This window comes from Chroicocephalus ridibundus, chromosome 9 (assembly GCF_963924245.1).
Source record: "Chroicocephalus ridibundus chromosome 9, bChrRid1.1, whole genome shotgun sequence".
Classification (NCBI taxonomy): domain Eukaryota; kingdom Metazoa; phylum Chordata; class Aves; order Charadriiformes; family Laridae; genus Chroicocephalus; species Chroicocephalus ridibundus.
In genome coordinates, this window is record NC_086292.1 from 27,385,001 (window position 1) to 27,408,595 (window position 23,595).

A 23,595-nucleotide genomic window follows, 5' to 3' on the forward strand; every position below is an offset into this window, starting at 1 on the left:
TGTGCTACAGAAAAACACAGCATATACACTAGGGCCAGTGATTAGCTTCAGGTCAGTAACTGGTTTGCCAGCGAAGAGCTGTTAGAGGAGCGGGGGGACAGCACTGACAGGCTTGGGGCACAGAGGAGTGGAAATACAACCCACAGACCCACAAAGGTCCTGAGTAACAAAGGACAGACAACAGGGCCACCATGAGGAAGAACCTAAGGGAGGGGAGAGTGAAGCTGTACCACGTACAGAGGAACAAAGGCGACGGATAGGCTTCAGCTTGGTATTGGTCACACGGTGAGGGCCAGGGCCAGGGCCAGCCCGCAGCAGCACCAGGGCAGCACTCGCTCCAGGGTCCCGGCCCCGGCACTGTCCCCCCACTGCCCCAGGGCCCAGCTCTCCTGTCCCCATGCGGGCTGGACTGCCCCCAGGCAGCCCTGAGGCCAGGCGGCGGCCCTGAGGGAACCGCTACCCCCCGCCATTTCCCCTCACGAAGCGCCGCCGCGCTCGTACCGCCTCCGCCAGCCGCCTTATTCCCGTAGCCCAATTACGCAGGCGGTATCGCCGTACCTCCCGGAGGTACGTAGGTTGCGCTGGGGGAGAGGCGTCCGCGCCGTTCGCGTAGGACCCGCCTCGATTCCCGAAGCGGCTTTACGACAGCTGGCGGCCGGCGGGGGCGGGGCGCTACGGAGGCGGCGTAAGGAGGCCCGCGCCGCCGGCGTCCCTCCTCAGGCGTGGCGGGGGAGGAGCGGCCGCCCCGCGATGTGGCAGAGGTCGGTGTGTGTGGGCCTGGTGGCCCTGGCGCTGGGCTACCTCTGCCTGCTGGGCCCCGAGCTGCCCCACTCGCCGCTGCGGCACCTCTCCGCCTCGCTGCTGGGTGGGCTGCGCCGTGCCCGCTCCCTGGAGGAACGGGTGGTGGCGGCCTGGCAGGCGGCCATCGTCCGCCCGGCCCGCCGCTGGGCGCGCGTCGCCGTCGGGTAGGTGCCGGCGGCGGGGGATGGGCTGTCCATATATGTATATGAGAATGTGTGTGTGTATGTGTATGCCTGGGCCTCACCTGCCGGGTGAGGCCGACCCTGAACTGCTGTGATGCCTCATGCTGGGGCTCCCGCCTGTTCGTTAAACCTGTCTGTTAATTTTCCAGGCATGTAGTTTTCCAGACAAGGGTAATTCCACCAGAGAGATGACAGCGAGTGTGGGCTCGCTGCGTTGCTTAGGCAGAAGTGGACCTTGGCTGAGGGGATTAATGGTCCGGAAAAGTCACATATTGGTGATTTGAGTGTGGCGTGTTTCAGACTTGGTTGGCAAGCCCATCTCGGGAGACCTTATCCCCTGCTTGCTTGCTTGCTTGTAAAACAAACTTATACATGGAGTCTGAGGGACATGGAGCTGCTGGCCCATCTCCAGGCAGGTGGCAACTTGGGAGCATGGTCTGGCAATGAATAGGTACAAGAGATGAGTTTATGAAGTGGGGAAGTGTGCGAAGCCTTCATGACAGGGGAGAACGGGCTGAGTCAAGGCAGAGATGTAAAGGAGAGAGATGAGGGAGGGAAGGGAGAGGAGAAAGCAAGAGACGTTGAAGACACCTGTGCATGCACAGGGAAATCCAACACCCTTTCTCTTTTTAAAACGGAAAGGGGGCTAGGGGAAAGTTCAGGAATATCACATTGACCTGAAATGCTGGGTCTAAGTCTGCCCATTAATCTTGCTGTTATATATAGCGCTTGACTCACTTTCTTTTAAATGTAAGGACATGACAGGATAACTTGACTTTGACCAGAAGATTCTGCATTCAAGTGCTGGAAGAGGTTACTCCACCTCAGTGGCTGTGCAGCTGATAGACTTGTTAGTTGGAGTCTGTCTTACTCTTGCATTACGGTTGATGCACACTTTATCCCATTAATATATATAGAATAGGTTTTCTAGTGCCTCATTTAGCCTTGTCTTTTGCCACACCTTCACTGGAAGAGCCAGGTATCTTTGGTTTGTTCCTTGCTTTCTTCTTAGGTTTAAAGTGACTGAATATATATATATATATAAAAATAATATATACACACACCAAACTCAAAGTTCAACAGCAAACAGAGTTCATTAGTAGCATATCCATGCTGTTAAGGGAGTTTATTAAAAGCATGAAGTGTGTTAGCAGAGGGATGGCAGGGAGGTAGAAGAAAGACAGTTGGAAGATGATCAGAGGTGTCTCACTTGAAAGAACTGTGACTTGGTTTATGTCCCCTTGCATCTTTAATGATTCATTAAAATATAAAATTGCTGACCTTTTGCCGCAGTGAGTTTGGGGCTAAAATGCTGCTTGAGCTTATTGTTTCTTTGGTTTTCTTTCCTCTGCTGCGCAAGGGGATTTTTCTCTCCTTAGTGCATGAGGTGATGCACAATACAGAGGATTTGTGAGCTGGTTACCTCGTGTACTGAAAAGCCTCGGGGGACTTTAATGTCCTTTATTTTGTTTGATGCAGCCTTCATGTGTTGTGTCCCAAATTGTGTGTGAGAGGTCACTGACAAGGAGGAACAACACTAACTGGCTGCGCCTTTCATGCTGACATGTAAGCAGCGTGATACCTATGTGGATAGACATAGAGTAAGATGGAGATCCTGCAGAAGTTTTATAGTTTGGATCCCTGTCAGGGAAGCATGAGGCAGAGGAATGGAAATTGCACTTGACAGCAGTTCCAGAAGACGCTGTAGTAATTGCTGGGATCATCTCAGTAAATATTTGGTATATATCAGTGTCTCTCTGAAACCAAGGAGTAGAAGCAAGGGCAAGTGTTCATAAACTTTTTTCCTGGGGGCCTGGTTCCAGACCAGAAATTTTCCCTCTTCTCTAGTCTGAATTAGACTGTGTTTAAGTTGATGTAATTGATAAGAAATGAGGACTGGAAGATTTAGCTGCAGGTTAGACTTCACATAAAGCCTAGATCTGCTGAAATGGTTCTTATCACTTCCTAACTATTGCAGGATTTTTTTCCTGTTTCTACTATTTGAGAGAAGGTAGCATGCTGTCTCTGGAAATCTGGGATGGTCCTTTTGAAATTGCAGTTTCCAAATATTTCAACTGACAAATTGCTCTCTTGATTTCTTATAAACAGAATCAGCCTATGTGCGGGGTGTTTGTGTGTGCAGTTTTGATTATTGTTTGCAGTAGTTGAAACTCGAGAGGCTAATCTAATACACTTAATTACTTTCAGTTTCGTTTTTAACGGTTCTGAATTGCATGTGCTTTTTAAACCAGAAATATGTATTTTTAAAGAAAAATCTTATTTTAAGGATTAAGAATTTAAAATGTTATTCTTGCGGTGCCTATTCCTTTTTGAGCAAGCCTAAGGCAGCACTGAAGTGCAAAATGCACTGCAATATGTGTATCGATCTTTGGACCACACAGCTTACTCTTTCTTGTTTCAATTCAGCAGAATGTTAGAAATCCCTCTCTCCTCTGCAGTGCTGGAGCACAATAAAAGCCTGTCAAAAGGAGAATGCTTTAGGAGAGAATTTCAGGAAATTCATATGCCTTTGTGTTTTTTTTTTTTTCATTTGGTTGGTTGTTTTGCCCCTTAGCATGAGGGCTGCGAACAGCAAACATCACTGGCTGGGAAGTGATCTCAACGTATTGTCTCACAAGCACCCTAAGGTACATGTGTTTTTCCCAGTAAGCATTTTCCTTCTCTCTTCCAGCGTCAATGCCTGCGTAGATGTGGTTCTGTCCGGTGTGAAGTTGTTAGAGGCACTTGGTCTTGAACCTGGGGACGGGAAAAATCATGCAGTCTTGAACTCCAGGCAGGACCTGAAAGAAGCATTCGCTCACTTCATGGAAAAAGGGGCAGCTGCCGAGCGCTTCTTCAGCAACGCCGAGTCTTTCCATCACATTGCACGGACAGCCTCCGAGTTCCCTGGTGCACAGGTAGGTCTTCCACCTGAAGATAAGCTTTGAGAAGCATGTTTCTTATTTTTTGCATCATGGGTAACTTTAGTTCTCTGTCTAATGAGACTGCAAATCATTTAGGAAGAAGAAGAAACCTATGCCACACCTTGAGTGTGTTAATGACTTTCCACAAAGCTCTGTAGCTGCTGCAAATAGGGTTTTGAATCGTCCATGCCTTGATTGTTTTCCCAAGACTGAAATGTCAGTGCAAGATGCCTCTGTAAGAATACTGTTATCTGGGAGCCAGATGGGGCTGATGCTGTAAAAGGCTCCAACATCTTGTAATGAGGCAGGAAGTGAGGAAACAGATCCAAGCATTAGGAGTTGTAAACACTCTGATCAGCTTCAGCTATTTAATGCAGGATTTAAATTCTCTCTAGAAGGAGTGGTGATGAAAAGAAATAATTTTTCTGAAGACTCCCTTTCCAAAAGCAAAGTTTTGTTGCTTTAATTTATACTGGGTCTTCTGAATCTAACTTGATACCTTGCTTAGCAGTTAGCTAATTCTTGCAAACTGCTTAATGCTGCCTTATATGCGGATCGGCAGCTGCTTTTGAAAATGAGGAAGAACTTTAAATGTTTTCTATTCAAGACTCTGTGTTGACTTGTTTCTCACCATATTTCCTATGTTGGCTTTCTGGAATCATCTGATTATTAGCTCTGTCCTTCTATAGCCTGTTTTCTGTCACCTCTGAGTGCCTGGGATCCTCAGGACAATCTATATTCTTTGGTTTCAAAGCTCACATCGGAGTTGTCTTACTTTGAAAGTTTGACCTTTCTTACCTGAAGAAACTTTCACAGTTCCGCTCACTTCATGTGGGCACAGGTAGCAGGTTTAACCTTGATTTCGAAGTGGAGGAAGTATTGTTGCAGTTTTTAAACGACTGCTTGTCAGCCTTGCTAAAAACCCACGAGTTACCAACTGCCACAGAAAAGTTGCACAGAGATAGGGGCTTTTTATGCTATGAATTAATTGATTTGTACGGGGTTGTGAGTTACCTGATGGCAAATGCTTAGATTAAGAAAAAGTCAGAGAACATTTAACTTGTTGATCTCATAGAGAATTGTAAAATTGTTTTGCCTTCAGCCCCAATAAGCTTTATTTCCTCTGTAATGCTAGACCCTTTTCTCAAAAGCTAAAATCCCTACCCTATACTGAGGGCAAAGCATGTATAAAGCTATCAAAACAAGGGAATGCCCATACCTGCCTCCATTTGTTTTACAGCTTTACGTAGGAGGAAACGCTGCTCTCATTGGTCAGAAGCTTGCAACAAATCCAGACCTGAAGGTAGGCGTTCCAAAAGTTTCATGCTGTTTGCTTGTCTTCAATGAAGCTCAGGCTACTTCCCTATCGATTTTTGGGATCCTGCAGTTATTTCTTAGGTTATGGTGGAACATACGGTTGGCCTTACAAATTGAAAAGCATAGCTGATTATTACTTTTTTAATTTAATTTTTAAAAGATCTATTATCTAGGTAATGGCTTCCAGTTTATTGCTCCCTTAGAGTTACTGGCTTCTATCTTAATCTTGTCTCTAATAAATATGGATGCCTGTGTCATCCTGATCCTCTTAATTTTTGCTGTCATGTTATTTTAGGAAAAGTTGGTTCCTCTTTTCAGGTGGCTGTGTGATGGCCACATTGTTTGAAACAGATTGGTGTAAGATCATTCATCCTTTAGTAAGGTTGTAAGAGTTGGGTCTTAATCCTGTGGCAGCTTAAGTCAAGGTTTCTGTACAGCGCCTACCCAAACCCTGAAAGGTTTCCTGTACGAGGTTATCTTACACATCAGCTACTGCTGGGAAGAGATGAACAGATTTGGGACACATGCGTATATAGAATGGCTTTATACAAAATAAGATAGCTGCTTAAATGCACTGAAATATCAGCAAGGGACATGCCGGGGAAACCCTAATTGCTTTTTCTTGTTTTCTAGATCCTCCTTTGTGGCCCGGTAGGTCCTAAACTCCACGAGCTACTTGATGACAATGTGGTTGTGCCACCCGAATCCATGCAGGAAAGAGATGAATTCCATCTTATCTTGGAGTATCAAGCAGGTAACTGGCCAAAGGCTGGATATTAGATGGGAACCCTGAATGTCAGTAAGATGGTCCTGGTCTTAAAGTTGGGTTTTTTTGAATCGGTTAATTCCAAAAGGACTGTGTAAATTATCAGTACTGACAGCTGTCACTGGACTAATCTGGTAATTCCATGCGCTTCAGGGAGCTGTGGTAGGTGAACAGACATCTAAAAGTCTTTTGAAACTTCTTTCCTTTGTAATACGGTCACTGTAAATACTGACTCATGCTGCTGTCATGCCATCCCTTTGGTTCTGTAGGTTTGTATGCTGTACCCTATAGAAACCAAGTGGACCTGCTGGGTATAATTCTAAAGCCGTATGAACACAAAAATAGTCCAGTGACATTCTCTGAAAACAGAAAGGTACCATTTAACCACATGCAGATGAAATTCAGGGTAACTCTAATGCAATGGCTAAAACAAGTCTGGATGTATTTTCTTGGCTGTCCTCAGCCTGAATCATTTCACTGGTCCTGTCTCAAAATGTTCAGAAGGAGTTACATTGGTGTGACAGAAGAGGGAGTATCTGGCAAGGAGGGAAGCAAGAACCACCTAATTAAACTTTTTTAGCAGTTTATATGTGGAGCTAATGTGGAGCACCCAAAGTGTGCACTCTGGTGGACTTCTGGCTGAAACAAGATTACTATAACTGACAAGCATATAAATAAGGCAGAGGGAGTGAATGAAGAGAATGAATGAGAAAAAGAGCAAGACTACTTTTATGGCTGGCAGTAGCTGTTAATTGGACACAGACATTGTGAAACCATGCCTTCAGATTCCAGGAGGATATCCCAAACAATCTCCAGATATGTGGTTGGATTTGCTTCTGAGTTAACTTACTTTTATTCGTTTCACCCTAGGCGAAGAGTGGGGACAAGTGAGAGCACCCAATGCCAACCGCTTCATCTTCTCCCATGACCTATCAAATGGCGCCTTAAATATGCTGGAAGTGTTTGTGTCCAGCTTGGATGAATTTCATCCAGATCTTGTGGTACTTTCAGGGCTTCACATGATGGAAGGCCAGAGCAAGGAAATGCGGCAGAGACGACTTATGGAGGTAAGATACTTGAACACCACCTTAACTTCTATTCCAACAGATGCTTCATGGCAAACTTTTGGTTTCCCAGGCTTGAACTTGTAATTAGGCTGTGTCTTCAGATCTCCCACAAATCTTTTCAGTATTGCATGCTAAGAGAAGAATGAGAACTGTAGGAATGGCAAAAGTCTAACCCTGTAACACTAATGTTTCTTGGATTCAGTGGGTTGTCTAGGGGAAAAAAGGTATGGTCTGGTTGTCTGGCTGGAGTACGGTGCCACAGTTGCTGGAGCTTATCTTGTGACTAAATTATACTTCTGTCCCAGATGCTAAGATGATTTGGGTTATAATCAAGACTTCCATTCCTTAAGGAGCATCTCTGTTAGATGGTCCAAGAGGCAGCCTTCTCTTCTGAGTCCAAAAGAGCTGCACCACGTTTTCTTTTTATTTACAGATCATTGCCTGCCTTGCAGCTGAGTGCCTTTCCTGATGCAATACACTAGCGTGGGTTTTTTTTTCTTTTTTCTTTTTCTCTGTTCTACAGCTACTTCAGGTTTGCGAGTTTTCTGAATTAATCCATTAAAAAAGTGCCGAGTTGGGTACAGATTAGGGTTAGATAGTTTTCCTGCTCTGGGATTCTGAAAACTAGTTGGTTTTGTTTCTTCCCCTTAGCAGTACATTCTGGCACTTCTGAGATACCTCATTTGCAATAGTGTTTAAATCCATAAATGAGAATATTAAACAATGTGTATCTCTCAGTTAAAATCCCTTTGTTCCTCCTGTTTCTTAATGAATATACGTTTTAGGGTGTTTTTCTTTCTTTTCCTGTAGGCTGTGGCCTCGATCTCTGATATCCCTACGGACATTCCCATACACCTGGAGCTGGCCAGTATGACTGATCAAGATTTTATGAGCAACATTGTGCATCAGGTAACGAAAATGAAAGGACGTGCTCTTTTTATCAGTTTCCCTCTGTTCAGTATCACAACTCACGGCCTGGTAGATGAATATAGAAATGGAAACTTAAAATAAGGGCTATTGATTTGGAGATAAAATTGAGAACATGGGTTTAATGTCTGCTATTGCATTCTGAACGCTTCTCTCTTCTCTGCTGAGTTTACCAGAGTCTCCTGCGTGCAGCAAAGGAGAACTGTAATGACTCGTGGCTTAGCAGAGGACAGATTTGTTTTCTTTAGCTCAGAGAGAGTATTCAATTTAGATAGGTCTCTCTGGGAAGTTTCATTTAGGAGGTATCTTGCAATGCTCTCGGTTGATCATCAGACCGTTTTCAGCAAGGAGTAAGGATTTTTTGCAGATCTGAGTTTATTCAGCAACTGTATTCAGTAAAAACACCGTGCAGCACAGCTGGGCTCTGTTCTCTGATACAAGGATTTTTTGCAGTCACAGGGGTTAGGCAACCAAGGAGAATACTCACAACTCCACAGATACAAGTATTTTGGCTGGTTTAGATTTAGCAGGCTTGCAGATTTCTAGAAAAAACAGGATTTGAATTTGAGCTGAATTTATAATTTTAAAAAAACCTCTTTTATTTCTTTGCAGAATTTCTTTTCTGCAGATTCTGATGGTTCCTTGTTTAGCTTGACACAGCTCTGATCTCAGTGTTACAAATGTTTCATGTGGATTTGAGGTTTTGTTACTCCTTAACGTCAAAGTGTGTGTCTAGAAAATTATTTGCACAAAATGAGCATGCACTCTTGGTGTGAAATGTGTCGTCTTGGCTAAGTAATTCTTGCAAACTTGTTGAATTGGGGAAGCTTGTGCAGTGACTTCTGCCTGTGTCTCTCCAGCAAACTGGGTGCTCCCTTCTCCTGAGCACACTGGTGATAGAGCCAGTAACACGGTATTGTAAAAACAATACCCTGAATGAGGAAGGCTAAAGTCTGATTCTCTCTCTGAAGGACCAACTGTTGCCCCTGTGTTTCTGTTAGCAGGTCTTTCCCCTGGTGAACTCCATTGGGCTGAATGAACAGGAGCTGCTGTTCCTCACGCAGTCTGCCTCAGGTCCCCACGCCTCCCTCACTTCCTGGAGCGGAGTTCCCGACGTGGGCGTAGTCAGTGACATCCTCTTCTGGATCCTGAAGGAGCACGGGAAGACCGCGGAGCGGGCCTCTGACCTCACGCGCATCCACTTCCACACCCTGGCCTATCATATTCTTGTCACAGTGGATGGCTACTGGGGCAACCAGGTGGCTGCGGTGGCTGCCGGAGCTAGAGCAGCAGGGACTCAGGCCTGCGCGACTGAAACCATCGATAGCAGCAAAGTCTTTCTTAAAGCTCCTTTGGAGTTTGTGACCTCCCAGATCGAGGCACTTTCCAAAATATCTTTAAATCCAGATGAGCCAGTGGTGCATTGGCACAGAGAAGACATCTCATTCCATTTCACTCCTGTTTTGGTGTGTAAAGATCCTGTCCGGACCGTGGGACTTGGGGATGCTATTTCAGCCGAAGGACTGCTATACTCTGAAGTACATCCTCAGTAGAAGACCTCCTCTGTCTCCAATACTGTACGGTGTCTGAGGAACCGTGGTGTTCTCGTTAGGATTTCAGCCAGGGATGGTATAGGAACAGAATCGGGGTGTGGGATGTTTTCTGGATATAACTGAAAAAGAGCCAAAGAATAATTCCAGGTATAAACTGTCAGACACATTCCAGTCACTTGGCAGTGACTTGAACGCTTCATGTTTAGGTGCAGACGTTTTAGTATTTAATGTGAAAATTGGTTTTTGCTTTGTCTTAAGCTTGCGGGGAGGGAAATGAACGTCAAAATCCCTGTTTGGCATAGGTTTGCTGTTTGTAACTCTGAATGGGTCTTGTCTGTTAGTGCTGGGAAGTACGGCAGCCAGGAGGATTTCCTCCACATGGATCCCAGGGAGAGCACACCAACACTCGGCCCTCTCTTGCCTCTGATAAATTAAAAATAAAAGGCTCTTGCATTATCTCCTCACAGCACATTGCTACGTGGGCAAGAGCAAACCTCCCGCTTGCTTGGTGTGACGATGAAATCTTTTACTGATGAAATTACCTCCCAGCCTCCGTGCCCCCAGCATTGGAGGGAGCCAGAGTCCCAAAATGTGATGCACGTTGTACCTGCTCCTTAAATGCACAGAGAAAACCTGACTCGAGGCTGTGTAGATTATTTTGTGTATCTGTTGTCTCTGTGGCTAAGTATTCAACTTAGCCCATGCTTAATTTTTGGGCAACTAGAAGTGAAGATAATCAGGGTTTCTATTTGGGGAGACAGCTTTATCTTCTTGCCAGGTAAACAACAAAACGTTACCTGTGTTTGCTGTATGCTAAACACCAAGAGCTCCATCCGGGGGGGCTCACAGCTGCTGTTCTTTGCTAACAGTGGGAGCTTCTAGTAGAAGCACTGTTATTTTACAGAAAAGCTGTTGAGTGCAGGAGACTTAATTTTTTTGTTTGAGAATGGTTGTGCAATTTTCTTGTTTCCCTGCTTTTCATTCAGAAGGGTTAATATATTAAGGAAGGTTCTTCCGGAGGCTCAAAAGCTGCAACAGCGTTTTCCAGGTAAGATTGAAGTGAGGAGGGCTTTTCTAGGGTTTGATTTTTGGGGTTGGGTTGTGGGGGTTTTTTTTGGCTAGGTCATTGATAGTTTATTTGTTCTGGACAGCCTTTGAAATTAAAAAAGTGGAACTATGTGTTCTTGTTAAATACTTTGCTTTTATTTTTTCCTCTTCATAGTAGCAGACTATGGATTGCACAGCACCGGCATTTTTTTTGCCTTTTTCCAGCATGGCTCTTGTCTCTGTCCACTTCCAGGAACGTCAAATGTATTTGCATAGCCATCATTTTTTCAGTATAACTGTATTAAATGCAATCAGCATGTCCATGCAAGCCTGGGCTGTAGCAGAACTTGTAGGAGGGCGCTTTAGGTCAGTCTTTGCATCTGAATGGAGCGGAGGAGAGTCTGTATCCCTTAGGCCGGAGTGATCTGTTTCAGTAACGTTGTCGTATTACTGTCAGGGATATTCTCCTGTTGGAAAATGCCATCGTGAATGCTCTGTAAGGATAAAAACTGACAGCTGTTGTAACTTGTACTGACTTAGCACACAATGCTGTCTGTCAATGTATATTTAACTTCTGATTTCCCTCTGAGCAAAGTCTTCTGTGTTGTACCTGAGGAGAAATAGAGTCAATGCTAGATTTTCCTGCAGTTTATCCCATCCTGATCTTCTGTTGAGTCTCAGCGTTATCTTGGTGCGGGATCTCCTTCAGACTGGAAATATTTCTATCCAGACTTTTTTTATTATTATTATTGATAAATTGTGGCGTGGGACTTGGGAGTTCTGGTTTAGTCTTCCTTCAGAAAAAATAAATAAATAAATTCTCCTTTCATCCGTTTAAAAGGTCTGAGGCTGTTAGCGGGGTTATTTTGCAACCTTTGATCGTAGCCTTCTGGCACACTACCCCTAGGACCACCAAAGGCTACGCATCCTGCCAGCTGGAGAGCTAATCCTTTGCTTACGCTGGGTCCTACTTTCCTGACACCGGGCCAAGCTGTGGGGATTCTGGAGTTGGAAACAAAACAAAACTAAATACACACAAGCTGTCACCAGCATCGGTCCTGCTGCTGTATTTCACTTCTCCCTTCCAAAAGCATTTGCAGGGAGGTGAGGCTGATTGGACTGGCATTGCCTTATGGCCATTTAAAAATCACAGAACTGTGCTAACAGACCTTGTCCAAGGGTAAGTTATGCTTGGATTTAACGGGAGTGTTACAGGCCTAAACTACCTCTTTTTTTTAAAAAAAAAACAAAACAAAACAAAAAAACACCTACTTTGAATAAATAACTGCTGTAAACAAGTATGAAAAGGAGGTTTCTTGCTTACAATTCATCTGGGCCTAAAAGCTGAACTCTAATTATTAACTCCTCCTTCCTGCTGCTCCTGTTCTTTCTCACCAGGTAATATTTCTTCTTTGGCCTGTTGTCACTGCGCTGCGAATGCCTGGCGCTGCGAGTCGCTTCTCAAATGACAGCAACTCGTGATGGCGAGACTGCTGCTCTGTCTGTATATCTGCTTTAAGCAGGCATATAGAGCTCGCCTGGTCACCAAATTCACTTACCAAGGATAATTCTTAACAAGTGTGACCTGCTAATCAGGCGTGCCGTTGGTATCCCTGATTAAGTTTTGAAACCATCTATATGATAATAAAACCCAACCGAATGGCAGGACCCAGCAGCCTGCCTTCGCTTCATGTTTCACATGCTGTGAACATGATGCGCTTAACTTCCCTCTGCCTCCCAAACTTAATTACAGTGAGGGCTGCAGAGTCTCTTGAAATCCTTTTCCTGCACGTGTGGGCTGTCTCACACCTCTGCACAGCGGCAACAAAGCAAGGCGGCTTTGTCTGTAACAGACCTTGCTGAACAACAGAAATGGAAATCGCTAGTGGGGGGCTTTTGGTCTCTGTAGGGGAAAAGACACTAGTGAAATGTGTAGTGATTGTGTGCTTTGTTGTTTGGTTGGGTTGGGTTTTTTGTAAAATAGAAAAGTCCTTGTCAGGTTTAAACAAATTTATCTAATGGATTCTAAAAATCCAGATCTCTTTTCACCATGAAGAAACAAAAAAGTTGCAGAAGTACCAAAGCTTCGAACCCAAGTTTGAAATAATCCCTGTTTTCCCCTGATCCTCTCTGTCTCTACGAATTCTGTTTGTTCTCGTGTGTTACTCATACCTCGAAATCCAGAGCGATGGATGACTCAGACCTCAGCTAGCCTCATGCTCCCCAACAGAAGGGTTTCCACTGGAAATGTTTATTCACACATAGTTTGCTGGAGATGCAACAGATGATGAGCTCATCGTTGTGACAGTAAGCTAGCAGCTCTCTAGCAGATAAAACCCGTGCACACTGACGTTTTCACTTCTGTGCACCAGTGCAGCCACCTTGGTTTGGGTGGTTTTTTTTTTTCCTTACCCTTAATCAAAAATGAGCAATGCTTTATTCCTTTCCTCTGCGTGTGTCGCTTGCTTAAGGCCAAGCGGTGGGTTATGAAGATGGGTGACTCCCGGGAGGCTGGCACTTGGAAAGGACCCGTTCCTGCTCTGCTGTGCCCGTGGTGATGTGTGAGAGCTGCCTGGCCATGGCAGAGGCTATCCCAAATTCAACTCTTTCCAGTTTAAAGGCTCTTTATTATTTTTTCTCTCCAGGGGTGTTTCGCAGCATTGCTAAGGAATTACTTGATTTTCTTTACTTCTGTGTTTCTTGGTTATCTCCTGTTGTGGTACGTGAGATCTGCTTAAGTTTGCTCTTTTCTCATGAGTTCCTTTTTACAGAAATGGTGCTGAAATTTTCCTTCTTAGCCTTTACGCATTGCCTCTAGCAAAGACCTCAGCGGCTGCTTTGACCCTTGGTAGCTGTTGCTTTAGAGCCCGAATCCACATTTCGGCTACCAGCGCTTGGATGGCAGCAGAGCGCTAGATCCATTTCCAAAACCTAACAGAAAACGGCCAGCGCTGTGTATTTATTTATTTGCCATCAGTTATTTTCTGCCTATTTTAAGACGAGTTAGCCTAAGGTAGGGCTTGCTTTTTGTAGCCACCTCTGTAGTACGCCTCCCAGCGGCGATAACAGAAACAAAAAGTAGATTTTTAAACGGTGAAATGCTACTTGTAGTTGGCTTTTTGTCTTATTCTGTAATCACATACTGAATTATCAGGAATTCCGTGCCACAGGGCGACCCTTCCCAGTCATGTCCTGAGAAAAAAGCTAACCTGAATACTGGGTCAGTTTTTGTGAGAATGGTACAAGGTAACTTAACTCCTTCCAGTTACCCAAAAAGTTGTTTACGCCTGTGTGCCGGGGGGCTCTCTGTTGGAGCCCGCAGCTCGGGGGGAAGCTGATGCCGTTGTCAGCCAGCGAGCAGCCAAAGGGGCTCCGCGTCGATGTTTGGCACAGGCTGATGATGCACGTGCTTGGAGCGATCTGTTGTGGAGCAGCGCTGTCAAGCACTTCTGTCACACGGGGTGCGGCACTGCTATTTCTGGGGTAAGGAAACTCGGCAAGTTTTTGAGTACCTCTGGAAGAATGGTATAAAAATGGAGGAAAATACTGAATTTATATTTTTATAGCTTTAGTTGGATTGTTCTTATGTACTGCATTAAATCAGTATTTGAACGTGAATGTTTGTTTCAAGACGTATTAACTGTCCTCTGCTCTAGTGCATTTAATGTTTTGGTAAAAGCACACAGTTAAGTTTTGAACCTGTGATCACACCAAAGTGGTAATTTAATGTTTAAAAAGAATTACATCTATAGACTCATTGGTTAAAACCAGCTAGAACAGACACCGCAACAAAGTGTCACTGATAGGGGCAGAGGAAACCTATTTGCAACAAACTGTTCTGCGTAGTGTATCCCTTGGCCAGCTCTCGGCCCTCACTCCTGCCTGCTTTCTGCTCCACCAATACCGAACCTGATTAAACTCTTCAGTAAAACTTTATCTTGGAGCCAGAACAATTGTTCCGTCTGTTCAGAGCTGTCAGATGAAGTTCTCTTCCGTAACAGATGGAGCGGTTTCATGTGTAATATCTCAGGTGGATCCTAAGCACCGACCAGGCAGAGTTCTCAGGGAGTTATCGATCCACACGGTAGTGGGAGGATGTTCTCTCAGCGAAGGAGACAGACGCAGGTTGGAAATAGCACGTGCAGCCGTTGCGCCTTCTGTGCCAGAGGCTCAAAAAGGCGCTGTTCCCAACAGCTCGCTGGCGCTTTGCAAACTGAGCCCGGTGTGGGCCTTTGCTGAAGAGCCCGTAGCAGCTGAAGAACACAAATGCCGGCAGCTGAGGGGGAGCGATCTCATCAAAATGCACATGGGGAAACAAAACAATACCCTGATGCCCTCCCCTGCGAACTTCTCAGGAAAGCTGCTCCTCAGTGCAGCCGGGGTAAAACGGGCTTCAAATCTCACCTGCGGCTTTCATTAAAAACCACTGATTTTAGTGCAGTTTGGTTTGAGAGGGTGGTGAAGCTTTCCTTCTAGCAGAACTGTGTTTTCTATTACACAGAAGAGTCTTGGCAGATGAACGACTTGTTAATACGTGCTTTTTTGTAGTGTGCTTATGTGTGGCGCTGACTATTTTAGTAAAATTCGGTTTTCTTCATTCAGCGCTGAGGCTCCTCTGTCCCTGGAGAAGAGGCTTTGCCAACTGAAACCCGCTTCCCACGGGGAAGTCTAAATTTTTAACACCTTGGGCAAGAACAGGATGTTAAGTAGGACCCAAGGTCCCCTCAGTAGTGTTTGGGCAAGACGGCATTTAGGAGCAAGGCCAGGACACGCTGATACTGCCCCATCACAAATCAGCATCCAGTTGTCTCAGGGACCTCAAAACCAGCGTCGTCTGGGCTGAATACACAGTGCGGGATGGACAGATCATCACTCTTGGCTGAAACAAGGTCTCGCTGCTCAGGTATTGCCATTTTCTAGTTTCTTTCCTGTGAGGAAGTCAAGCTGCGTCATTTAACCTGGTTAATGATATAAATTTTTCTAAAAAGGGGAAAAAAAAAAAGTCCTAAAGCAGATGGTTTCTACTTCCCTAGAAATGAAGCTCGTTATTCTTTTCCATCTTAAAATTTCAATTATGGGGGGAAAAAGAGAAGATCAGAATTATGGCTGATGCCAGGAACAGGTTTTGGAACATAAGGTGTGATTTCCAAAGTCCCTAAATGACTTTAGTATGGTCCTGCTGAAAAATCCCTTGCTTAATTTCAAGTGAAAGACCAGTCCGGCCTCATTCGCATCGTTACATAGCACCAAAAAAGCGCTCCATAAAGATACTCTGAATTTTCTGTACACAAATGCCATCATTACAGTACAGAGAGGGGACAAGACAAGGAATTGCAGTTCTATTTATTATCCAACTGTAATTACATGTTCAAAAATGCTTCTTAGACACGAAGCTCCCTTCTGCTCTGTTCAAATCCAGGAAGTAACAAGGTGCTACTGCTTCTCTTCACAGAAGGAGAACTGGTTCATCAGCAGCATAAGCTTTTCACCCGAATGTGTATTTATTTTAAATACCTTTACAGAACCTCCCAGTGTAGTACACCCTATGTACCAACGTGTAACATGTCCCCTAGAAAAGCATCCAAGAGCCAGGGTTCACAGGTTGCACTGGTGGGACTGGGTGAGAGGAGAGAGATCTTTGGTTGTTCCTTGTCTCTGGTGGGCTGTAAGCTGAGGAGGGTGGTGGGACGAGGACTGTTCCCATCGACTGGACAGAGCCAAAGATAGTGCCACAGTCTAAGTTCACTTTTCTTTTTCACCCTGAGCGGAAGGCAGGGGAAAGCAGCTCGTAAAATCAGAGCAAAGGGTCACGAGCAGATGGGGCGAAGTGTCCCGCAGCACCAACGCTGGTGCTCATCTACCTGCAGCCACCCTCCTCTGCTCACTGGGCCTTCTAGTGGCACCTCCATGGCTTGACCGCCTTTGTGATAAGACTAAAAGATTTACAGCACTCAATTGCTATCGGAAAAGACTGTCTTGAACTAAAGTTTTGGGGGTGAAGAGTTCCCCCACCCTGCCTTCCCTTGCTCTGTGCTTGTGACCTCTTCTTCACAGGCACTCTGTCACGCTGCACTAACCTGCAGTGTACGAAGTTAAATGTGAATAAAATGGCTGCACTGTACCTGATTTATACTGCTTCTTGTCTGCTTTGTTGAAATTTGCCAGCGCTCCACAAACGATCCTCTGTTTTCTTCAGCTCCTCGCTCAAGGGAGACCCTACAGGAGTGCTGCCCTGAAGCTCTACCCACAGAAAACCCGGCAGCGGCGGACAGCGGGGAAAAAAGCCCCGTTTGAGATAAGCAGGCAGTTTTGGCAATCAGACCAGAGGAGAAAGCGAAGGGTTCCTACTCCTTTAGAGTTCTCCAGGGAGCAGGGTGGCACTTCAGGTCCTGGTTACGCTCTGAAGATGCATTAATGTCACTGTGGATAACAGCAGCGAACCACAGAGCACAACTGAAGGACGTTAACGTATCCCGAGCCTCCCTCGTGCTGCTCTTCTGTCCTTGCTCCAGAGAAATTTCCACGACTAACCTTGCTCTGCTGGACTTGTTAATTATGGAGCAAGACAATGCAACAGTGCAGAACTAAAAGCAGGAAATAAATTTTAAAAAGCTGGGGAGCCTAAAAGACAAATACACTGAGCCTGAAGCTTCAGCTGTGTGGGGGAAGTGCTACACATTCTGCTTGGAACATTCAGACGGCAAGTTCCCCGGCAGTCTTGGCTTTGTGTCCTTCTCGGTACACAGAGGGGAGGATGAGAAAAAGCTATATTTAACTCAGTTACTGGTTCTTTATGTCAAGTATGAGGGTCCCACCTTTCGTTCCCAACAGCAGTTGTTTTGAGCGCCTGTATCAAGCTCGGGATATATCCCAGAGGCAACAAACTGGCAGTAGCAGGGAAAAGGAAGGCTGAGATTGTGCTGTTCAAGGATGGAAGTGTTTTCAAAGCTTCTCTAGTATCACCTGGGCATTAAATCCCTTGCTCTGCTCACTGACGGGCTGCTTTGCCGCCTTGCAGCTAGCAGAACTGATTTCTCCCAAAATGCAGCTGTAAGGAGGGCACAACTAAATTATTCAGAGCGTGACTGCTGTCATCCTAAAACAATTTAAATTTAGCACTGAAGCTGACCATATCATCTTTTCTGAAAAGGCTTGTTCTTTTTTTCCCTGCAAACGACTTTTTCCCCCCACCATGCTGGGCAATACAAATTCTCAAGGAGGAACTCCGATCTCGTGAGCACGGAGCGTCACTGAGGCTCATTTACCCTGTTTCTCAGCAAACGATGAGGACGTTGGCAGACTTTTTTGCTGCTGCAGCTCAGCCTGCATCCAGAATGGGCAGCCTCTGAGCACCTGCCTTGCTGCGGGCCAGCTTCGCAGCCTTCTCAGCTACTATGTAGAAGCTTCCACTTAAAAACAGGCTGGACTCAAGAAATACAAAGTGATCCTGGGTTCAGAAGGTAAACAAACAGCCCTAAAGAAGCCAACTCAGTGGCCAGTGCTGCAGGGCTGCTTTTGCCCCCCTGCCCCGTCCTCCACCAGGGCTGTGTGTTCACGGAGCCATCGCCTCCAGACCAACCAGCTCACCTTCGCTACGCAGCTCCCCGGGAGCAGCAGCTCCCAGCTGGCTCGGCTGCCCTCCTTCAGCCTTCAGAAAGCATTTTACAAAGCCTCGCCCTTGTGAAATGGGGAGTGACAAGCCCATGGCTCCAGGCTGTGCTAGTCCCGGGCCACAAGCTCTGCGCTTGCCCTGGGGAGGTGCCTACCTTCCCCCCTCTCCCAGGCTGTTACCACTGACCTTGGTGGCTTCCTCAGCCACTTCCACGTTCTGCCACTGGAAGGTTTGACCCTCTTTGGCATCCAGGATGCTCACTCACTACTACTCTTCTGAACACACTGGATGCCCCAGCATCCTTCTGGAGGACTCACACCCAACCACTGAAGACTACCAACCCTGGGGAGAGATGGACCTCCATCCTCAGCTCTCCTGTAGTAAGCTGTGACCACACTAACAGTAGCTACGCAAAACCTCTTCTGATCGCTGCAATGATTCCTTGGGACAAGGCAGAGACCACATGCTAAAATCATTAACAGAAAACACCTGCATTGAGACTAACTGACAGTGGGGTGAAGCCACTGCGGGTCAGGGGAGAGGGCAGGTCCCTTTCCCCACAAGTCAGCAGGCAGCGCTGGAGATGATCTGCACCTGCCTGTCCCGACCAGAGTCCGTCCTAGTCTGCTGCCTGACGGCTCTTGCGCTTTTCTTTCCTCTGTTCCTCGGCCCCTGTTGGTGCTGAGGTCTCCTCAGGGCTCATTTCGGAGCCCGGTTCTGGCTCCAGAGGCAGCGAGGGCGGCTTTGCCAGTGGAGCTGATGCTCCAGCACCTGGGAAGAGAACACAGTTACAGTTATGGTTTGACCACATGTCTTTAGTCTAGTCCTTTTGCCCTCCCAGGCAGCATGGAGGTGCAGAACAATCCCGGCTATTAATTACTCCCAGATTTCTTCTGTCAGCTTATCAATAGCACTCAACTCCCGAGTTATGCAGCCAGAGGCCTTGCAGTATCCAAAGTTGTGCTGAAGGGAAGCTCAAGTAGGGGATGTCAGCAGCTGGGTCGCTGTGAGAAGTCAGTACAAACTCACCAATTCACTCATGCTGTGGAAGGGAAAATAGTTCCACTGAAGCTGGTTCATACTCAAACTGGAGCCAAACCCACAGTTTTAGCAAACTTGGGGAGAGTTTCCAGGCAGTTAAAGAAGCGATTTACAGAGGAAAATCAAAACAGGATACTTCCATGCTGAAGTTGCTTCTACGCTTAGTTTGAGGCTGACAACTGGTGTTACAAACTAGCTCCCTTCTCTGACAGGGAGGATAAAGCCCTTCAGGTCTTCAGTCCTTCCAAACTCCTGTATGTTTTATTTTTCAGCCTTCCTGACTAAGTCTTCCGTGCATGGAAAGTTTATTCCACGCATGAGAAATGGAACAGGTCCTTAGGGTGCCAAAGAAAGAGGCCTGGGTTGCACCACCTCTTGCTTGGTTCAGTCCACAGGAAACAAGACTGAGTGACAGAAAATCACCACCCTGAGCAGCATCTCCACCGCATTCCTCCTCGGAAGCCAAGGGGTGAGAGGAGGTCAGGCTGTGACAGGCGGCTCAGCAGAGGCTCCTCCCCAGCTCCAGCAAGACACAGCACATGCAAATACTGGCCAAAGCCTTCCAAGGCTGATGCCATGTCCTGAGCCACCCTCAGCCTGGTGGCCAGCGCTAAAAGGTGATTCAGCAACATCTGCGAGGGAGGGACCTGGCTGGACAGATGCGAAGCAGCCCCGTCGCAGTTATTTTTGTAACAGAAATGATAAAGCACTTCAGAAAATTGTCCATCTTTTTCCTTCTCTCCAGCAGCCCATCTCCCTCTGCATGAGTACCTAAAGGGCCTACAGGAAAGCTGGGGAGGGACTCTGGATCAGAGAGGGGAGCCATAGGACAAGGGGGAACGGTTTTAAACTGGAAGAGGGGAGATTTAGCTGAGATCTGAGGAAGAAATTCTTGTCTGCGAGGGTGGTGAGCCCCTGGCCCAGGTTGCCCAGAGAAGCTGTGGCTGCCCCATCCCTGGAGGTGTTTGAGGCCAGGTTGGACGGGGCTTGGAGCAACGTGGTGTGGTGGGTGGCGTCCCTGCCCAGGGCAGGGGGGTTGGAACAAGATGATCTTTAAGGTTCTTTCTAACCCAAACCATTCTATGAGCAACTTCTGGGTCCTTCCCGGAGCAGGAGCTCAATCCCAGGCTAATGGAGTCTCGCCAATCATGGCTCAGATAGAAATGGAACCTTTACTGACTTTCCACACCCCTGCAAAAGCTGGATAACAGTATAACGCACCACAGAGAGCGTCCTCCTTCCACCCTTCCTTAGCGTAGAAAACTGGGAAAGCTATTTCCAAATATTGACATCACTACTGGGTAAGGAAGTCGATACCTTCTGAAACACGTGCCGTAACTGTAGTCAGAGATCTCTCCCCATCTCCCCTCCCACAGCCCTATTTTACGGAGAAGGAGAAGAGAAGTACCTGGGGGAAGCTGCATGGTTTTCCCGTACCCCGCAGCTGAGGACATGGCTTGACCCAGGGCCTGGTTAGAGCCCAAAGGCTGCTGAGCGCTGGAGGATTTCCCCGACGGAGCAGCTCGCTGCTTGGATTTGGACTCTTTGGAAGGCTTAGTCCAGACCAGGCTCTCCCCGACCTGCAGGGCAGCTCCCATCTTCTGGGCAACCTCCACCATCTTCTCGAGCAACAAAAAGAGGAGATCCTTGTAAACAGGAACACTTCAGACAACAATAAAGTCAACAACATCGCAAAAAAATAAAAATGAGCGCTGTGCAGAGCTAGCTACTGCCTCGGTGCTCGAGGGAAACATCTCTGCTAATTCATTCCCTTAATTAAGAGGGAATCTTGTCTTGCTGTGTATTGATTGAAGAACTGGGCTTCAAAGAGCAGAAATGAAGCAAGCAGCTCTCAGCAGGCGACTGCTCTGCTCGGAAAAGCTCATAAGCAGAATTTCTTCCTAATAATTGGACTCCAAAGTCAAATTTCCTCCTTGTTTGTTGCCAGTCGGAGCATGGCTACTTAGTTCCCACTGACAACTGTTAGGCACATACCTCAGGGTCAAAGTCAGGAGCGCTGCTCTCCTTCGCTGCATTGACCTTCTTCTCCATCTCCTGGTACTGGCAGAGGGCTCCCTTCTTGTCGCCCTGGTTGTACAGCAGGACGGCATAGTTCAGGTTGACAAGGGGGTTGCACCTGCAGAAAACGCAGAAGATGCATCGTGTTCGCTGTGGGAACAGACCCAAAATCAGATGAAGGGCTGCACAGCCAGTGGCCTTTTGGACCACGATAGAGTCCCGTGCGCTTGTTGAGAGCCAGGACCTGAGCTCAGCAAAGTATCTCAGTATCAATGAGAACATGAACAACTCTGCCAATTGCCTTACCCCCTGCGACAGCCGATTCTTTGCCCTTGGGGACCATCTCAGGACTATCTTTACTAAGTGCCCGGTCTCCCAGCCCCCGGCTGCTGGGGCAGGAAGAGCAGTGACAGGGGCTTTCATCATCCTGTGACAGCTGGTCTCTGCTCTGACGGATCTCAGGCCCAGTTTGCAGGAAAGCAGCTTGTCGTGGGACAGGGCAGTGGAACAGACTCACACTTATTGATTGTATTTTACAACCCAACGTGCTACAGCACACGCTGTTTGCATTTCATTTTCCTCACCTCGTCTCTCATTCACCCAGTACAAGCGTACATAATTCCATGGACTGTTACAGAGGAACAGCAGGTGACAGCCATTAACGACAGGCTCGAAGAGAAGCCCAGCACCGCAGGTAACACTGTCACCTGCAGTCCTGCCTCCCTTCCCGATGCAGAACAGCATATGAAGATTTCAAAAAGGCAGAATTGCTCCATATATTCTCATTTTCCACAGTATCCATTTTCTTCACTAGGATACATTAAGCCTGAACAGCCACTTTTCATCTGGCATAGCCAGCAGCGTGAGCAAACTAAACCGGAGGGACAGAGTAAGCTGACTCCCGAAGCTCTCGGACCTCATCCTTCCTTAATTGCCCGACAAGCCACGCTCAACATACTGCTCTGACCATTCCTTCACAGTCTGAATTTCACCCTTATTTTCTTGAAAGTAAGGTTATTACCTGACAAAGAAACGAAATGCACGAGGGCCACCGGCCCCAGCGCGGGAGCTCCTGCATGCACTCAGCTCATGCAGGCTGCGGGATGAGACCTGGCCGAGTAGAGGTGGCACTTGGCCGGAGCAGGGGACGTGCTGTCGAGGGATGCATGGAAGAGCCCTGTCTGACCGGAGCTGCACACATGTGTCACTGTGCACAGGTCAGCACGAGAGGCTTTGTACAGCTCCCTCCATAAATGAGAGCAAGGGACTGGTGCCCTCTCCTGGAGTCTGGCAGGGACAACTGGAGCCAGCCAAGGGCTCCAGCACCGTGCCCGGGGCTGAGACAGAGAGAGCAGCATCCTTTGGGAACAGCGCAGAAGGGAAGGCTGCTGCTGACACTGCTCAATAGATAGGGAGTGTCATCCGCGGGCCATGACTATCCATCCTGGGTAAGTTATATGACAGTGCTGCAAGAAAGACTATTAGAAGAAATCTGAAAGCATTTATAACCATTGGTTTTCCTTTAACTGAGGAACTGCAACACTGATCCTGCCACAAAAAAATACCCTCCTCACTGTCTTTCCCAAAGCAAAGGAACAATTGCATGAAAAAATAAACATCAAAACCCCATCTCTTCGGGAGGTGGGGGGGGATGTGTGCGGGAAGCCAAAAAAGAAAATACAAAAAACCAAGCCCACACAATACAACACTGAAAACCGAGATCAGACAGATCTGGGAACAGCCAGGTTTAAAACTAATTGAACCTTATCAAGCTAATTCGCCTTCAAGAGCTGAGAAGCAATATGACAGTCAGAAAAATCAATAGCTAAATAACCGCAGAAAGAAAGGAGAGCTATGGGTTAGGACCAGTACTAAGAAGAAACACTTTTTTTAAAGACTTTTTCCAAGATGCTTTCCATTCCAGACCCCAGCAGGGCACCTGGGCCAAATGTCACAGCACTGCTATAAAAGTATTTACGGCAATGGAAACAAACCCAGCCATCTTCATCCCAGCCAAACAGCTCATAATATGCCAGCAACGAAAGCCCGTGGGGACACGGATCCAGCCACACAATAACCAACTAAAATATACGGCACGTCAGCTGAACAAGTCTGGATGTTCCTCCCTGCAGTCCCTGGCAGTTGGCATCCATTTCTGCTTTGATGAGGGTTTATTTTTCCCAGGAAGACTATATAGCTGGAGCATCAGAGCGGTGCCAAATATTCAGGCGAAGTTGTAGAGCTAAATTTCTATTCCTTCTCTTGGATCAAAGCACGCAAATTCATGACTAAGCAGTCGGAGAAATCTTGAAGGTCCTGGCCTGCCTTGCCAGGCGTGG

At 46.8% G+C, this 23,595-nt stretch overlaps 2 protein-coding genes across 4 annotated transcripts in view; one reads left to right on the forward strand and one right to left on the reverse strand.

Moving 5' to 3' along the window:
• Nucleotides 1-672: 672 nt before the first annotated feature.
• ADPGK (ADP dependent glucokinase) lies at nt 673-15,581 on the forward strand. Of its 2 annotated transcripts, none has more exons than XM_063345711.1 (7): nt 673-965; nt 3,676-3,901; nt 5,148-5,210; nt 5,858-5,978; nt 6,861-7,057; nt 7,868-7,966; nt 8,986-15,581. In XM_063345711.1, the coding sequence occupies exons 1-7, from the start codon at nt 751-753 to the stop codon at nt 9,535-9,537; spliced, it is 1,473 nt and encodes a 490-aa protein (XP_063201781.1). In that variant the 5' UTR covers nt 673-750; the 3' UTR covers nt 9,538-15,581. The 2 variants fall into 2 exon arrangements, with proteins under 2 accessions (XP_063201781.1, XP_063201782.1); XM_063345712.1 differs by having other exon boundaries at nt 8,989-15,581.
• A 338-nt stretch (nt 15,582-15,919) lies between these two features.
• BBS4 (Bardet-Biedl syndrome 4) overlaps nt 15,920-23,595 on the reverse strand; it is a 44,483-nt gene continuing 36,807 nt past the window's right edge. For both annotated transcript variants that reach the window (XM_063345709.1, XM_063345710.1), the window contains 3 exons: nt 21,233-21,374; nt 20,646-20,856; nt 15,920-18,967 (listed from right to left, as the gene is read on the reverse strand). In XM_063345709.1, the coding sequence (XP_063201779.1) occupies nt 18,816-18,967; nt 20,646-20,856; nt 21,233-21,374 (505 nt within the window). In that variant the 3' untranslated portion in view covers nt 15,920-18,815. The remainder of the gene's footprint in view (nt 18,968-20,645; nt 20,857-21,232; nt 21,375-23,595) is intronic.

Excerpts from the sequence above, each read along its gene's own strand:
- ADPGK (XM_063345711.1), top strand. The coding sequence starts at position 751 with ATGTGGCAGAGGTCGGTGTGTGTGGGCCTGGTGGCCCTGGCGCTGGGC. Across the intron at positions 966-3,675 it reads TGGGCGCGCGTCGCCGTCGG|CGTCAATGCCTGCGTAGATG; the intron begins GTAGGTGCCGGC and ends TCTCTCTTCCAG. Across the intron at positions 7,967-8,985 it reads TGAGCAACATTGTGCATCAG|CAGGTCTTTCCCCTGGTGAA; the intron begins GTAACGAAAATG and ends TGTTTCTGTTAG.